The sequence below is a fragment of the Danio aesculapii genome, chromosome 19 (assembly GCF_903798145.1).
Source record: "Danio aesculapii chromosome 19, fDanAes4.1, whole genome shotgun sequence".
NCBI classification, from domain to species: domain Eukaryota; kingdom Metazoa; phylum Chordata; class Actinopteri; order Cypriniformes; family Danionidae; genus Danio; species Danio aesculapii.
The window spans coordinates 48895280-48914107 of NC_079453.1; the positions used below are offsets into that span (position 1 = coordinate 48895280).

Here is an 18828-nt window from a genome sequence, read left to right on the forward strand (position 1 = left end):
CTACATCATGGCCTCCTGACCATCCCCATATGAAACTTGGGGTAAAGTCTAGAAGGGATACAGCTGTGGATACCCATCAATATAGCATCATTTTTTTGTGACACTGTACAACAATAATTAATATTTTTACATTACTGTGATTGGTTGGATTTAGGGTTGCGGTACCAGTTTAATTGGTAAGTTTATTAGTATAGCGCTTTTCACAGTAATTGTTTAATAATTGTTGCATTACAATCAAAAATAATATTAGTATAAATAATATTGGTGGGTTTAGGGTTAATAAAATGCTATTTAATTTAATAAATAATAAGAATAATTCTAGTTATAATTACATAACAATTATTATCTACCTAAAGACCAGGCTTGTATTGAAATAAAACGCTTTCCTGCTGTTCTGGTGTCACTGAGTTGGTTTTCAGGTCTCCACAGCATATGTTGAATGTCTGTGTTGTATTGTGTGTCCTGCAGGAGTATCAGGATCAGTGTGCAGAGCTGCTGATCGAGGACACAGAGCTCAGACAGGTGGTTTACGTCTTCAGCTGCAGCAGCTCCACCCTGCAGGTTAAAGGCAAAGTCAACTCCATCATCGTGGGTAAGAATAAAATATCTGTTTGTGTGGTTCATGGGCTGATATTTAATAATGCAATACATCGTGATATTAAACTTGCACAATATTAATATCGTAGTCACTTCATAAATACAGTAAATCAATATTTACCTTTTAAACTTTGAGTGATTTTCAAGTATCATCACTTCACATTCAGATCAGCACATGTAATAACATTACAATTCACAAGATTTAATTCCTGATTCAGTTAATATAGATTCAATACAAACGTGTGATCACTTTATTTCAGTTGCATTCACACGCAGTCATGAAGTAAAGCAGGGATTTATTTAAAGTAAAAGAGTGGCCTTAAAATATTCAGGAGAAAAAACTGAGCTTAAACAGTGAGAGAAGACAAAATGCATGGACATTACAATTTAATAAGTGAACAATATATGACATTTAAGTAAATATCTGTCTGTCGGCCTTCAGCTACTGCGCCCCTCACTGCTGGAATCAGCTTCCAGAAATGATCAGATGTGCTCCAACATTAGGCACATTCAAATCAAGACTGAAAACACATCTGTTTAGCTGTGCCTTTACTGAATGAGCACTGTGCTACGTCCCACAGATCACACTATTATGTTTTCCTCCTCTTTTTCATTCATTTATAACCTGTTTTAAAGGGCACCTATGGTAAAAAATCTACTTTTCAAGCTGTTTGGACAGACATATGTGCATGTATGGTGTATAGACCGTCATATTGGGGTGATATGAGCACACCCAGTGCTTTTTTTTCAATTTAACAACATAAAAAACGGTGGACCAATTGGAGCTGTTTTCAAACCGACCGTAACTTTACGTAGGAGAGCGGTCCCCCCGCCCACCAATATTGATTGACAGGCGCGTCATCATATCCTCAGTTTGTTGATTCACGCCCGCCATTTTCAGCGCGAGTCGAAGCGATATCACTAAAGGAACACCCTAGCTTTATTTTTAGATGCAAGGCTCATTGGGCTCAACACAAGAGCAATATTCTCCACATTATCGCTCTAATCGGAATTATTGGTTGTATCTTTAGGTAGGTTTGCAAGCATGTGAACTTCTCATCGAGTCTACCTTATACTTCAGCCAATTGCATTTCTCGTGATCACAGAAGCTCCCTGTGATCTTAACTAGCATGCGTTTTAAAATTCTAAACATCGGTTTCTATCAGGATACACTCAAGACGACGGCTGGGCGCCGCGGACCGCTGCAGAAACCTGTTTAGAATTCAAAAATGCGTGGCGCGATGATTTGGGACACATCATGTCTCTGCCGCGCCACAGAGAGTGTCTGGTGTGCCGTGTCGCGGCTTCCGAGCGGCGCATCCGGTGCCTCAGTCAAAGTTAATTCAGTGTGCGTGGTTATGAGTTTCTGTGTACAAGCTCGGCACTTGAAACTAGCACACAGTTGGCTGTAAAACTGTACAAAGACACAAATGATTTTGTACTCTCTGTTTGGTCTGTGTCCGAGTCGTACATGTATGACACCATTTGTGTGGTGATCCTCTCTCTCCTTCTCCTTCTCCGTCTGCCTGTGCAAACGCAGAGTGGGTGAGCTCATGGCCACGCCCCCTTGTTACGTTGGCGGGAAGCCGAAACTAGTCTACATGTGAAGCAACACACCCATAAATCAGCGAACTGTGGACACGCCCCCAACATGACACTTTTTAACACATTATAATAAAACAATCTGAACTGTGTTTTAAACTGAACCTAAACTGGCACACTCAGAACAACCATAAAATTAATATTAAATCATAAAAAAGAGGTCAACTATGTGCCCTTTAACACATTTAATCTGTTTTTATGTTTTTTTTAATCATTTTTATTATTTGTTTTTTATTTCTCTTATACTCGTCTCTTTTATTCCTGTTTATGTAAAGCACTTTGAATTGCCACTGTGTATGAAATGTGCTGTATAAATAAACTTGCATTGCCTTGTCTGTCCGCACAGATAACTGTAAGAAGCTAGGCCTGGTTTTTGACAATGTGGTGGGCATCGTGGAGATCATCAACTCCAGAGATATTCAGCTTCAGGTCAGACATTAGTGTGTGTGTGTGTGTGTGTGTGTGTGTGTGTGTGTGTATAACAGGCTGAAGTGTGTTGATCTGAGAGTGATCTGCACTCTGGGTTTGTTATTGTCAAAGAGAATGTGTTGGCAGAATGTGTGTGCGTGAGTTATGGTCTGTTTATTGGTTTATTGGTCATAACTGATCAATAAAGAGCGTCCTCGTCAAGGTTATAATAGTTTTGGATCTTTCATTAGTTTTAGTTTTTATTTCGTTTTGACTTCAGATTTTCAAATTCTGTTAGTTTTAATTAGTTTTTAGAGGCGGATTTACTCGTTTTTATTAGTTTTTACATTTAATTTTTTTATTATATTTAAAATTTTAAATAAAAATAGCTCCGTTTTAGTTTAGTTTTTATTAGTTTCAGTATTAATAGTTTTTTTTTTCTAAATGGGGATATTTGTTACGTTTCGCAACCCAACTGAAGCATGATTCACTTATGTAAACTCCATTACGATTTTCTGTTATGAAATAAACTTACGTTTTTTCACCAGATCCTCTCATTTAAGCCCTCGGTTTACCCGCACTGCCGCTGTTCAGGTTTAGTTCAGTCACAGCAGGCTGTCATACTGTTGTGTTCGGGTCACTGAATCACACATGTGCTGTATTATCGGTTCACCGCTTCTCAAATCTGATCTCAGTGTAACGTTACTGTTCTAATAACTGAATAAATCAGTATATATTGGTTTATTTCAAGTCAGAGGGGCTTTCAGACATGCTAAAAAGTAAGTTGTTTGTGGATAAGTGCTTACTGGAGACGTGAATCGTTTTCAAATGATTCAGTTCAATTTGCTGAACTAGTTCACTTGGAAGATTCGGTTAAAAATAACCGTTCGTTCGCAATCAGGATCACTAATACAAAAATAAAACCCATTATTATGCACAAACGTGTTAAAGTAATAGTTTTAAGTGTCTGTATTTAATGCTGTCACCATGCTGCTATGATGTCCACTCGTTGTTTTTGTCACGGGAGCAACAGCGAGGATGACTGGAGGAGAACCGGCTCGATCTGGCCGATGGCAGCAGGATTACAGACTCTGAGGTGCCGTACGGGTCACCTGCAGCGTGAAGTTAACAGATTTCTTTCTAAAAGGCTTACAATAAGATTATGTATTAAATACATTTACAAAGATGAAAACGAAGGAGGCTTTTTTCTATAATTTTAGTTAGTTTTGTACGTACACAATACAGTTTCTGTTAGTTCATGTTTTATTTTTTAACTCTCGTTTTTATTTTTATTTCAGTTAACGACAATTATTTTACTTTTTAGTTTTCGTTTTATCGTTCGTTTTCGTTAACTATAATAACCCTGATCCTCATCAACACAACTGCAAGTGTGATATAGTGTTGTTGAGGTATTCATATGTTGATCTTGAAGAGATGTTCACTTAAACAAATATCATACCCCAAACATTATATTTTTACATTAATAAATCATTTCATTTATTCATTAAATTTCCTTCGGCTTAGTCGCTTTATTTATCAAGGGTCACCACAGTGGAATGAACCGCCAACTTATCCAGCATATGTTTTACACAGCGGATGCCCTTCCAGTCGCAACCCAGTACTGGGAATCACCCATACACACTCATTCACACACACACACTCATACACTACAGCCAATTTAGTTAATCAATTCCCCTTTAGCGCATGTGTTTGGACTGTGGGGGAAACCGGAGCACCCGGAGGAAACCCACGCCAATATGGGGAGAACATGCAAACTCCATACAGAAATGCCAACTGACCCAGCCGAGACACAACTCAGCGACCTTCTTGCTGTGAGGCGACAGTGTTAACCACTGAGCCACTGTGTCACCTTGAAGAGATGTCCACATAAATAAATATCATACCTCAAACGTTATATTTTTACAATAATATAGCATTTATATTGTATATTACAATTATATATAATTGTTAATCTATTCTAATGTAATTTATATATATATATATCAGGGGTCTCAAACTCAAATTGGAGAGGGGCCATTTCAGTGATTGAGGGCTGCTTTAACATCAAGCACAAGAAAAAAGTGACGTAATTGATGCATCTTAGGACAACAGACCTGATGCTTATATTTCAAGCATTACCTGTCACCAGTGATAATGCAAATCAGCACGTTTTTTGCTTCATTCAGCTGCTGAAATATATCTGTGGCTATTTAAATAAGCATTTTCACATTTAAATAGTCATAATAATGATAATAGTTATTATTAATATTCTGTCCCAACCAATTGTTGCTTTACCAAAAGTTTAACAGAAGAACAGCAGAAACAGTTTGCGTAACTTCACTGACTTCACCGGCAGTTGTTCCTCTCAGTATCTTTCTTGCTTGTAAAACTACAACAGAGAGAGGGAAAGTCAGTATATATAGTTGCATTTACTTTAACATGTTCAATTCAACCAGCAGTAAAATTTACATAGTTTTCATAGAAATCTCAATAGGCATATGAGAAATATCTATTGATGAGACCATTTGAATCGATTATTAGCAAAATGATCATATTTACACCACCAGCATAACGTGTAAGCCATGAAGATGTGTTGTTCAACAAAAATGCAAGTGATATAAAACTGATAATAATCAAATGACTTTTGAATGTTTACCAAAATAGAGCTTTAGTAAAAATAAAGCACTAACAGACATATATTTCAACGTTTAAATCAGCTCCAGAAATAATCTGCACGTGCGTTACTCTCGACTGTACACTGAGAGAAACTGAAAGTAAAACTGAAATACAGTATAATAAAGTGCAGTACTTTAAACGTGAAGTAGTTGGAGGTCAAACTACAAGTGGCGATACGTGACTGCACAATAATGATAGTGATTAAAATATACATGTTTTGAGGGGCTGAATCTCATTATGTTTTTGATGTCAGTCAAAGGGAGGAAGGAGGGAGGAAGAGGGCAGGCTGTAAATGGCCTGCGGGCTGGGAGCTTGAGACCCCTGATATATATACTATATACCACTATTTATCAATACATACAATAAAGAATTGATCATGTTTAATAATACAAATATATATTCATTAAAGAAACTTACATTTAGAAATTGTGAGAAAAATCTTGTGGTTTTCATAATAAAATAATCTTTCAGCATTGATTATCAGTATTATTTCTGAAGAATCATTTGAGTAAATGGCTAGCATGTTTTAGCCAAGCGGCAACCTCGCGCTCTACCTCGGGAAGCCAATACGGAAGTAGCTGAAACTGCAGTTTATCAAAATTCCGCTAGTCCTGGCTCCATAATAGAGCAAATTGCAATTGAGCCCACTGTTACAGCAGAAAAAAGGTGTTTACAGCCTGGTACAAAGAACGATTTTGGTTCATATAGCTATTATTACCCTCCATGACAACTGTGAGGGGGGTGAATTTTTTTATAACTCATCCATTTCCTTTATATGAGGTTATATTAAGTTTGCATAATTAAGGGCGTGGCCACTTGAGTGACAGCTAGGTCTCGCTGGTCGCCGTCACTTCACCTCAGCTGAATCCGGCAGATTAGCCACTGATCTCGGCATGTTCATCGTATTTTTGTGTTGTTTTTTGTGGCTTTACACAGTCAGCTGCCTTTTGGACTTATTTCTTGCAATTATCAGATGATATGGGATGCTGTGTGCACTTAATTGTGCTCACAAACCATTCACGTGGCCTCTATTTCCCGGGTGAGTGAAGTTATATACCATCTCTATAAATGCATTGGTCTTATTTAAGATTATTTATCATTTATAATGTTCTTTAGACCCGTAATGCCATCCAGAATCTGGCAGATTGATTAGCTGTAGGCTCTAGAACAGTCATCTGAAGCGTTGTCATACAGTGTTATGCTGGAGTTCATCAATAGTCCTGCATTTACTAACACAGACTATATCTGAAGTGTTTGGATGTAATTTGCGTTTTCCTCCTGTAGAAAAACGTCATAAGAACAATGTTTAGTGGCTCACTGTATTACTACAGTGTTTTTAAAAGTCTAAACACTTTATTGATATAATAAACAGCCAAACACATGTGGTCAGAACACAAACGAGCCGCAGGTAATGAAGAATTAAGCGTTTCTCCCATAGAAAGGCCTGTCTAAGCAGAATGCCAGCATGGGTCTGTAGCTCTGCTCATGCTCCGCCTCTTTGCCCTTATTTGGTATGCCTCGGTTGGTGCCATGACGCACGAACAAAATGGCGACGGTTGGCCATGCCTGCTGGTAGTTTCTTTTGGGTTCTTCATAAACCTATGGGTGACGTCACAGATACTACGTCCATATCTTTTACAGTCTATGGCTTTAGCACATTGCTAGCTTATTATAAGAGTTTTTTGGTTATTGCTAACATTTTAACATTATATTGGCTTAAGAATGATTTAGCACATTGCTAGCATGATTTCAATTGTTAGTAGCATGTAATAAGATATTTTAGCACATTGCTAGCTATCATGTTTTAGTACATTATCGCATGTTGGAATATGTTGCTAATATACTTTGCCTTGTTCATAATGTTTGTAGCATAGTTTAAGTGTTTTAATAGCATATATCTACCATTTTGCTAGCATATTTTAGCATGTTGGTAATACATTTTTAGTAAATCATTTTAGGTTGCTAGCGTGCATCTTTGTATCAGTGGTCCAGAAAGTTTTTCCCACTATATATTTAATTAGAAAGTTGCTTCCATGTTTAACATATTGTTAATATTTGTTAGCATATCTCAAACATCCAATGCTAGTTTTAATACTTTGCTAGGTTGCTATTTGTAGTTTTTCAACCTCGGTCTGAGCAGCTCTGTAGTTTCACACTTGCTGTTCAATGATTAACATGTAATGAACCTTATTTTCTGGCCTCTCAGGTGATGGGAAAAGTTCCTACTATTTCCATAAACAAGACCGAGGGCTGCCATGTCTACCTGAGCAAGGATTCACTGGACTGCGAGATCGTCAGTGCCAAGAGCTCCGAGATGAACATCCTGGTTCCCGAGGGAGAAGATGATTATGTGAGAATATTCTTAAACACTGTAGATGTAGCTGAGGACTGGTAGAGGTTACATTTGATTTTGGTTTACAAAATGAACTAAGCAGTAGACCAATCAGAGCAGTGTAGGAATATCTGACCAATCAGAGCAGAGTAGAATTATCTGCCCAATCAGAGCAGAGTAGAGCCATCTGACCCATCTAACCAATCAGAGTAGAGTAGGAATATCTGACCAATCAGAGCAAAGTAGAATCATCTGCCCAATCAGAGCAGAGTAGAGCCATGTGACTTATCTGTCCAATCAGAGCAGAGCCATCTGACCAATCAGAGCAGAGTAGGAATATCTGACCAATCAGAGCAAAGTAGAATCATCTGCCCAATCAGAGCAGAGTAGAGCAATCTGACTTATCTGTCCAATCAGAGTAGAGCCATCTGACTTATCTGTCCAATCAGAGCAGAGCCATCTGACTTATCTGCCCAATCAGAGCAGAGTAGAGTCATCTGACCCATCCGTCCAATCAGAGCACAGCCATCTGACCAATCAGAGCAGAGTAGGAATATCTGACCAATCGGAGCAGAGTAGAATTATCTGCCCAATCAGAGCAGAGTAGAGTCATCTGACCCATCCGTCCAATCAGAGCACAGCCATCTGACCAATCAGAGCAGAGTAGGAATATCTGACCAGAGCAGAGTAGAATTATCTGCCCAATCAGAGCAGAGTAGAGCCATCTGACCCATCTGTCCAATCAGAGTAGAGTAGAGCCCTCTGACCAATCAGAGTAGAGTAGGGCTATGTGACCAATAACAGCAGAGTAATGCCATGTAACGTATCAGAGCAGGGTAGAGCCATCTGACCAATCAAAGCAGAGTAGGGAACTGTGGCCAATCAGAGCAGAGCCATCTGGCCAATCAGATCAGAGGAAAGCCATCAGATCAGAGTAGGGCAGTGTGACCAGTCAGAGCAGAGTAGAGCCATCGGACCAATCAGAGCAGATTAAGAACATCTTACCAGTCCGAGCACCGTAGGAACATCAGACCAATCAGAGCAGAGGAGGGCCATTTGACCAATCAGAGTAAAGTAGGAACAGCTGACCAATCAGAGCAGAGTAGAAACATCTGGCCAATCAGAGAAGAGTTGAAACATCTGGGTAATCAGAGAAGAGTAGGATCATCTGACCAATTAGAGAAGAATAAAACCATCTGACCAATCAGAGCAGAGTAGAAACATCTGGCCAATCAGAGAAGAGTTGAAACATCTGGGTAATCAGAGAAGAGTAGGATCATCTGACCAATTAGAGAAGAATAAAACCATCTGACCAATCAGAGAAAAGTAGAAACATTTGACCAATCAGCAGAGTAGAAACATCTAACCAATCATAGCACAGTAGAAACATCTGACCAATCAGAGAAGAGTGGAGCCATCTGACCAATCAGAGAAAAGTAGAAACATTTGACCAATCAGCAGAGTAGAAACATCTAACCAATCATAGCACAGTAGAAACATCTGACCAATCAGAGAAGAGTGGAGCCATCTGACCAATCAGAGAAAAGTACAAACATTTGACCAATCAGCAGAGTAGAAACATCTAACCAATCATAGCACAGTAGAAACATCTGACCAATCAGAGAAGAGTAGAGCCATCTGACCAATCAGAGAAAAGTAGAAACATTTGACCAATCAGCAGAGTAGAAACATCTAACCAATCATAGCACAGTAGAAACATCTGACCAATCAGAGAAGAGTAGAGCCATCTGACCAATTAGAGAAAAGTAGGAACATCTGACCAATCAGAGCAGAGTAGAAGCAGCTGTTGGAGATGCTGTGAGAACACCGCTGCTGCTGCTGTGTGTATGATGAGAAAACTGAAGTGGTTTTTGTCATTGGACGGTTGTAAACAAAACTAAATGAGAGCCCTTTAAAATAGCCCAGTGTGTTATTAGACTTCTGTCTTCTCATGTCTTCAACAGAGGGAGTTTCCAGTTCCAGAGCAGTTTAAAACGGTCTGGGACGGCTCCAGCCTGGTGACCGAGCCCACAAAGATCGCTGGCTGATTGATCTGCTTCCTCCTACCCATAATTCTTCAAGCACTTTCACTAGATCACTGTTAGCTGACACGCAAGGATCCTTACACTGTGCTTGTGGGAGTTGAAGATTTAGACTCAGAACATCACAATTATGAGCAAAATATGGACATACACAATTTACTTCCCCAGACCAATTGTGAAAGCTTTAATCACTGATGGATATTTTTGTCCTAAAGCTGCTATAATTATTATTATTACTATTATTATTATTATTATTATTATTATACATTAACAGTAGTTATACAGCATGATGGAGCCATTGTTGAATTAGGGGTGTGCGATATGTATGATCTATGATAAGATTATAACTGCTGGTTTATTGATATGCCAGCTGATATTATGGAGCATGAAAACACACACACACAGAGGGTGTAAACGCATTGACTATAATGAAGATGAAATGCAGTCAGAATGAGCTGATCATTTTAATAAAGGTAGTTTTTATATTTAAAAGTCGTGATACGGTTCAGTATATACACAAGCACGAGCAAACACTGCTGTTTCCTTCCTGAATGAATCAGTTTTTGAACAAATCATTTGATTCAGTGATTCATTCATAACATGATGACAATCACTTGGTTCATTTCTAAAGGAATCATTTACAAAGAATCTTTTAATTGATTGACTCTTATTTTTTTATTACACAACTAAAACCAGCTGAGATAACCGCAAAACTGAGATTGTTTTTTACAGTGAAAAAAGATGCAGACAAAGCTTGTGTGCGCATCTCAGAAAAACACTGCTGTTTTCTTCCTGAATGAATCTGTTTGTGAATTCAATGAATGAATTTGTGATTCAATTCATAACAGAAAGAGAATCACTTGATTCATTTCTAAAGGAATCATTTCGAAAGAATCTTTTGAATGTTTTTTTTCATGACAGACTTAAAACCAGCTGAGATAACGGCACAACAGCAAACTAAGCAAAAGATAAAGTATCATAGTTAAGTTGGCGCAATAGCCTAGTGGTTAGCGCGCCTACATATGGTGGAGTAGCGCGTCAGGGCGTCCCGAGTTCGAATCCCTGCTTGAGGACATTTCCCTACCCTCCTCTCTCTCTCCAGCTTCGCTTCCTGTCTCATTACTGTCCTATCTAAAAAAGGCAAAAAACAAATCTTTAAAAAAGTATCATAATTAAAACTCTTCAAGAATATAATAATAAATATTATTATTATTATTACTAAGATTTTAGACACAATATTGTTTTTTTCAATGATAACAGATGCAAACAAAGCTTGTGTGCGCATCAGAAAAGCACTGCTGTTTTCTTCCTGAATGACTCCGAGTCAACGATTCAGTGATTCATTCATAACGTTAAGAGAGTCACTTGGTTAATTCCTAAAGGAATCAGTCATTCTGATTGAATCTTTTGAATGATTCAATGAATCTTTTATGAATCTTTAGTGTTGTTTATTTATTCAGGACACACTTAAACCAGCACACTAAGCAAAAAACAACATAATATAATTATGAAATAAAATCAAATAAAAAAGAGATGTAATTTTTGCTCAATATCGCACGCTCCTAATGGAAATATGGGAGTTTTTGTGTCAGCAACTCAAAAGGATTAAGTCAAAGTGATAAATAGACAAAGATGTATCAGTAGTTGTCAGAAATCTTATGTTAAAATACTGTCTGGTTTCGTGTAGGAATAAAAAGATCAAATGTTTTTCAGTTTATTTTAAAAATACTAAGTTCTGTTTGTAGATAAAGCGTCCACAATCCTTCATGATTCCCACAGTTCACAGAGGCTGCTTTCAGCTCATAAATAAGTAAAATAATCAGGTTTTTATTTGGCTCTGGACGCAGACTGTGTGCAATCATTTACAGAGGAGAAATGTACAGTGAGTCAATCAGCAGACGCTTTTATCCAGATAGTTCATATTTATGAATATAAAGGCCATTTTAAAAGAAGTCTGTCAGTAAATTTAGCTTTTAATTATTTTAAGATCAGAAAAACAGGAAAAACCATAAAGGAATAACTAGAAAATGCTGTCAAAATATAATAAATTTACCAACAAACACCTTTAATTTGACACACCATTACCTGTTTCTGTTCTGCAAATGATTGAGTGCCTTTTTCTAAGATTTTGTATTATTTTAATATAGTTTCAAACAGTTCAGGTGTTATTTTATAGCTCTGTACTTCACTATAATCTCCTGATCCAAATGTTTCTGTTATTGACGCCCACTGTGGTGATCAGAGACATGCAGCATTATTAGAATAACACAACTTCATTTGTCTAAAACTAGATGTTTGCTGGATGTTGGCTCTTTGCATTCACACTTTCCACATCTGCCTGTAAATTGATGTGCTTTAAATGTTCGCTCAACAGTAAAGTCTTGCACTGAAAAAAGATTAATTGGATTTACTCAATTATTTTAAGGTATGTGGACTGCAAACAGTTTATATGGGCTGAATTTAAACTAACAAGTTGAATGTAGTAATGTTCAACTTCATTTGTTTGTTTAAAGTCAGCTCATATGAGTTGTTTGCAATCCACGTACCCTAAAATAATTGAGTAAATCCAATTAATCATATTTTCAGTGTGAATGCTTGAGCTCATTTTGAATGTATGTCAGCATGTGTTCAATATGGAGTGGCATGGTGGCACAGGGGTTAACACTGTGGCCTCACAGCAAGAAGGTCGCTGGTTCCAGCCTTGGCTGAGTCAGTTGGCATTTCTGTGTGGAGTTTGCATGTTCTCCCGTGTTGGCGTGGGTTTCCCCCACAGTCCACACACATGCGCTATAAGTGAATTGAATAAACTAAATTGGCCTTAGTGTACGAGTGTGTGTGTGTGTGTGTGTGTGAATGAGTGTGTATGGTGTTTCCCAGTACTGGGTTGCAGCTGGAAGGGTATCCACTATGTAAAACATATGCTGGAATAGTTAGCGGTTCATTCCACTGTGGCAACCCCTGATTAGTAAAGGGACTAAGCTAAAGGAAAATGAATGAATGTTTAATATGAAGCATTCTTCGATTCATAAAAGGGAACTACGTTACTTCTGGTCAGTCAGTAAACATTTAAACGTCTACAGTAAACGTCTACATTTACCGAAACATGTGATGCACATTTATCAACAGAACATGTTCCTCATATTTTAGATAAACGCCTTAATTCGTACTCTTCCAAAGGGTTTTCACGTGATCATATGATGTAGTTGAATAAAGTAACTGTGAACTTGCGCCTCTGTTTAGTGTATTTTAATGATGTTGATCTATTTTTCTGCTTTTCTCACTAAATGGTTTTCAAAATCAGGTCCAGGAAACTGAGATAGTGGCAAAAAGATGTTTTAAAGCTATTTATTAGAGATATTTATTATAATTAGTTCATGTCTTAAGTTGCCTGAATTATTGATCTTTTTGAGAATAGCCAACAATACAATACATGAGTCAAAAATACAAACGATCCTTTTATGATTTGAACCTTTTATTGATTTTCTTATTTGGAAATAATGCAGAAGAATATCAGATACAGAGCATTAACAGAACAATAGGAAATAATAACATCATATAACTTTAGTAAATAAACCAAACCAAAACACATTAAAAAATGAAAGATGGATGTGGGGGGTTGCCAAACTTTTCTTTTATACCAAAAATCATTAAGTAAATATTGATTCATGAAGATGTTCTGTGAGTTTCCTGTCATAATATATCCAAGCTTCATTTCTGATCAGTAATACACATGGCTAAGAACTTAATTTGGACAACTTTAAACGCAATTTTCTCACTATTTAGTTTTTTTAACCTTCAGATTCCAGATTTTCAAATAGTTTTTAAGTTTTATCCACCTGGGGATACTCATCCCGAGGCCTTCAGAACACGCAGCGCCACTGATTCAATCCAAGACCAGCGACGACCAAGGTTTCCATAATCTCGGACCAGGCCGTATCCTGAGCAGCTGCTGTGGTGGTCATGGAGGAGCGGAGAGCATGAGACTGATTCCTGTGACGCTCCAGAGACAGACGAGTCTTCGCTGAGGTCCAGCATTCTCCAGCCTCCGGTGCCTAGACTGCAGCTCTGCACAAGATGCTTGTCCAGCGGAGAAATAGTCGTGCCCAACTAAGCCAGGTTTCTTTCGAGGTTTTTTAATCCTTCACTTTCGCCAATTGGTAAAGTTTTTCCCTCGCCGCTGTCGCCACTGGCTTGCATAGTTCGGGATCTGTAGAGCTGCGCATCGTTGGATTTGCTCTTCAGTGTTTGGACTCTCAGTAGTGATTATTAAACCACACTGAACTGAGCTGAACTGAACTTAAACACTGAAAACTGAACTACACTGTTTCAATTCACTATAATCTTCTATGTGAAGCTGCTTTGACACGGTCTACATTGTAAAAGCGCTATACAAATAAAGCTGAATGGAATTGAATAGTTTTTAAGCGAATTCATGCAGCTTTATTTAAGAAAGTTGACTCTTGTGAATGGTTTTGTGGTCTAGGGTAAGGGTTTCCAAACTTTTCAGCCCGTAACCCCCAAAATCTCAATGCCAGTGACTCGTGACCCCCCAATATCCTCTGAGGTGGTTATAAATATATAATCTTTGCACATAACGGCGCACGCATACCCATAGGCCCAAGACTACTCATCATTTAATTTTGAAGAACGCCACTCGGGGACCGTCCTCCATGTTCAGTTGTGGCCTGTAATTATTTATAATGTACATTAGTGCCGTAAAGGTGTCAGAAAGATTAACCTGGTGTTATAAAATCAATGTGCTGTGACTTTAATATAACAATCATCCCAGGGGTCACACAAAAAGTTGTTTATTTAATATCGTCACCGCTCGATCTGCGTTCTGAATGATTTCGAGATATTGAGCTTTAACGTTTTTGCATTCCATATAGCAAACAGTATGTTGTTACGACCCTGGTCTAGGGTCAAAGCCGCAACATAAAAGAACACCCGACAAATAAAATTCACTTTTAATGACCCCTTTATATAGGGTCTCTTTATTTGTCTTTTCTTTTTTTTTTATCACCAAGAAAAAGTGAAGCCAAATACCTCGGGGTGAACCCACAGGAAAATAATAAACAAAAAATACACACTAACTAAACACCCAAATGAGACTTACTACACCTAATAAAATAACAGAAATAAAAATAGTCTCCCTGACTAACAAAAAAACAGGTGAAAATATTTACAGAAAAGAAAAGTGGCGTCCAACCCCTACTGCCTCTTACCGTGTAAATATATACAATATTAACAATCAACAAACACAGAAACCAAAACAAAAATAATAGGAAGGGGGAACACGGATGGGTATACAACACAAAGTCAACACTAGTACAACAGCACGAGGAACACAATCAACGAAAACAACTCAACAACAGGAATAACTTTTTCACAATTTCAAACAACACGCCAACAAAACTCGCTCTCCCTCCCCACGCCCGTTGATGTCTTTTTAAAGGACGCCCTGGGTAACCTCCTCCAATCCCAGGGCACGTCGCCTGCGTAGTTAGGGCGGGGCCTGCAGGTGGAAAAAGGGAGAGATAGAGACAAACACACACAAACAAACACACCTGCCAACGCAACAGTGTGTGTAACATTTGTTTAAATAAACTGCCTTAAAATGTAAACAACTTATAAAACAGCATCCCATAATGTAAATAAGTTGTCAATTAATAAGAATAAGTCAATAACTCAATGGGGACAAAACTGTCAGATAGACCCTTATAATTCTAAGGTGACGATAGAACTATTAACTACTCTTTCTACTTCTGTAGGTTATGGATAAAATATTCAAATATGGTCACTCTAATAGTTTAATAAAATCAATTAGATTTTGGGAAATCACCAAGCGACCCCCTCCTCATTGACCTGCGAAACCCCCCCCCCCCCCCCCCCCCCCCCGACCCCCACTTTGGGATCCACTAGTCTAGGGTCATCTCTAATGATCTCTTTCTGATTTTCAGGCCACATTCATGAGATCAGAAATAGTTTTTTTCTTAAATTAGATTATGATTGTTTTACAGTTTTAACAGGAATAACTTTCAAGCAAAAGTAAGCAACTCTGTAAATAAAAAATACAATGTTTTAAGTTTTAATATTCATCAATGAATAAATAAGCTTAATAAATATAGAATTTATATATATATATATATATATATATATAAAATTTATAATAAAAGCTTTCAATTCACCCATATTTTATGACAGGACAATGTTCGGTTTAGATACAATTATTTTTTAAAAATTGGAGTAAAACGTATTGAGAATCACCTTTAGGGATGTTCAAATGAAGCTCTTAGCAATGCATATTGCCTATAGCTAGGGCCAAACAGAATCTGCGGATGTTTTTTGCTATTTCTGTTGAGAATTTTGGTAAAAATCTGCAGAATTCATAACTAAAACCTTAATATGTGAAATAAAAAATAACATCTTTTTAACTTTTATTTAATGTCTAAAATGTTAATACTGTTAGATTCACTTTATTTGGTAAACAAAGCAAGTCTCTCATATAATATCTCTACTAAAAGACAGAAAATATTACTGGACAAACTGCACTGTACATAAATCAGATGAACATTTTCATATTAGTCAATAATATTACTGTGATTCATTTAAAAACTGAATAAATATAGATTTACACACATTTACACAAGTAAATAAACAGAATTGATGCCGGGCTAAAAATCTGCAGAATTCTGTGTGCACAGATTCCCTGTGGGCTTACTAATTACTTTAAATTTACAGTAGGAGAATCACTGGATATCCTGAATATATTCTCATGATTTCTGGCATGAAAGAAAAATCATTTTGACTCATACAGTGTAAATACAGCGCTCAACATTTATGAGTTCACCCCTCACCAATCTCATTTAAATGAGTATTTTCTATAGGAAGCTTTACAGTAATAGATGTGTTAGATTAGTCAGTACTAAAGTCAAATCTGGAGCTTATCTAACAAAATATCTTATGAGAACTGTCCAGAATTAGCAAAAGATAGAAAAATATTAAATACATCATGTAAAAAGAGCAGATTTAATGAGAAACAAAAAAAAAACCTATTAAATTGAGTAGTTTGTAAAGGTTTTCCTCAATATTTCACATGAATTTTAATATATTATCTTTCTATTTCTAAAGACGTGACTAAAATATTATTTTAATAAATATATGTTTAGCTTAAATGCATCAAAATATACCAATATTCACTGTATATCTGCACCTTTTTGTAATGTAATGATTGCAAGTGGATCATCGTCAGTCTTTGGCATTAACGTGAGATGTGTGAGAAATGAGTGAGTTTGGTTCATTAATGAATCTCATACATTTCTTTCGCCGACAGCAGCTTTAAACAGAGGGAAACATCAGCTTGGAAAACAAGAACAGCATGTGAAGTATTTAACGCAAAATAAAACATTACATAACTGAAAATGACCTAGCTGTACGCTCCAATGTGAACCAACAAATCGTTGAAATGTTCAATGTGACGTGCTGTTTAATATACAAGCAGATTCAAGACTGACGCAGTGAGCATTCTGCCACCTGCAGGACAAACACAGTCATTACAACACAATACAATAAAGGGATGTAGTATTTAAAGGGAGTTTATGGAATAACATGGATGAACAATATCATGGATGAACATTAATAACGTTTATCAAATATATTAATGTATTTGACATAAAAGTTCGTTTAATAGTAATAATGAAAATAATAATGCATTGAATTTACAAGCGCTTGCATTTTAATGATTTGGGTTGTCAGGGTTTTGTATTTTTAGGTCCTGAAATATGTTTGTTTAAGATGTGAACACTTCAACTAAAATATCTCACACATTTTCATACTTGCATTTAACACTTCATATTCACCATCCAGGATTCACCTCCAAGATATTCTGTTCTGGGAAAAAACAGCCACAGAACGAGAAATACTACAACGATACAAAAAATACATATATAATACTTAAGTCAATTGGTTGTTATTTCAGCTATCTTCAGTATTTTGTCTTTGAGATCAACAGAAAGAACAAAAAAAACTAATGTAAATGATTAACCAAGACAGACGGATAGATAGAACGATAGACAGACAGACAGATAGATAGATAGATAGATAGATAGATAGATAGATAGACAGATAGATAGATAGATAGATAGATAGACGGTCGGATAGATAGATAGATAGATAGATAGATAGATAGATAGATAGATAGATAGATAGATAGATAGATAGATAAAATGATAGATAGATAGATAGATAGATAGATAGATAGATAGATAGATAGATAGATAGATAGATAGATAGATAGATAGATAGATAGATAGATAGATAGACGGATTGTCGGGTAGATAGATAGATAGATAAAACGATAGATAGATAGATAGATATTTTTTAATTTTTTGTGTGAACTACCCCTTTAAATATGCAATCATCACATACACTCACCGGCCACTTTATTAGGTACACCTGTCCAACTGCTTGTTAACACAAATGTCTAATCAGCCAATCACCTGGCAGCAACTCACTGCATTTAGGCATGTAGACATGGTCAAGACGATCTGCTGCAGTTCAAACTGAGCATCAGAATGGGGAAGAAAGGGGATTTAAGTAACTTTGAGCGTGGCATGGTTGTTGGTGCCAGACGGGCTGCTCTGAGTATGATGTCTGATGAGTCTCCATTTCTGCTGCCACATTCAGATGGTCGGGTCAGAATTTGGCGTCAACAACATGAAAGCATGGATCCATCCTGCCTTGTATCAGCGGTTCAGGCTGCTGGTGGTGGTGTAGTGGTGTGGGGGATATTTTCTTGGCACACTTTGGGTCCATTAGTAACAATTGAGCATCGATTCAACGCCACAGCCTACCTGAGTATTGTTGCTGACCATGTCCATCCCTTTATGACCACAGTGTCTCCATCTTCTGATGGCTGCTTCCAGCAGGATAACGCACCATGACAAGTGTGAATCATCTCAGACTGGTTTCTTGAACATGACAATGAGTTCACTGTACTCAAATGGCCTCCACAGTCACCAGATCTCAATCCAATAGAGCACCTTTGGGATGTGGTGGAACGAGAGATTGGCATCATGGATGTGCAGCCGACAAATCTGCAGCAACTGTGTGATGCTATCATGTCAATATGGAGCAAAATCACTGAGGAATATTTCCAGTAACTTGTTGAAT

At 37.3% G+C, this 18828-nt stretch overlaps 1 protein-coding gene across 3 annotated transcripts in view; it reads left to right on the top strand.

Annotated features, from left to right (window-relative positions):
- The window catches only part of cap2 (cyclase associated actin cytoskeleton regulatory protein 2), a 74834-nt gene extending 61950 nt beyond the window's left edge, over positions 1-12884 (top strand). For all 3 annotated transcript variants that reach the window (XM_056479450.1, XM_056479449.1, XM_056479451.1), the window contains 4 exons: positions 469-592; positions 2546-2628; positions 7490-7633; positions 9580-12884. In XM_056479450.1, the coding sequence (XP_056335425.1) occupies positions 469-592; positions 2546-2628; positions 7490-7633; positions 9580-9663 (435 nt within the window). In that variant the 3' untranslated portion in view covers positions 9664-12884. The remainder of the gene's footprint in view (positions 1-468; positions 593-2545; positions 2629-7489; positions 7634-9579) is intronic.
- The last annotated feature ends 5944 nt before the right edge of the window (positions 12885-18828 follow it).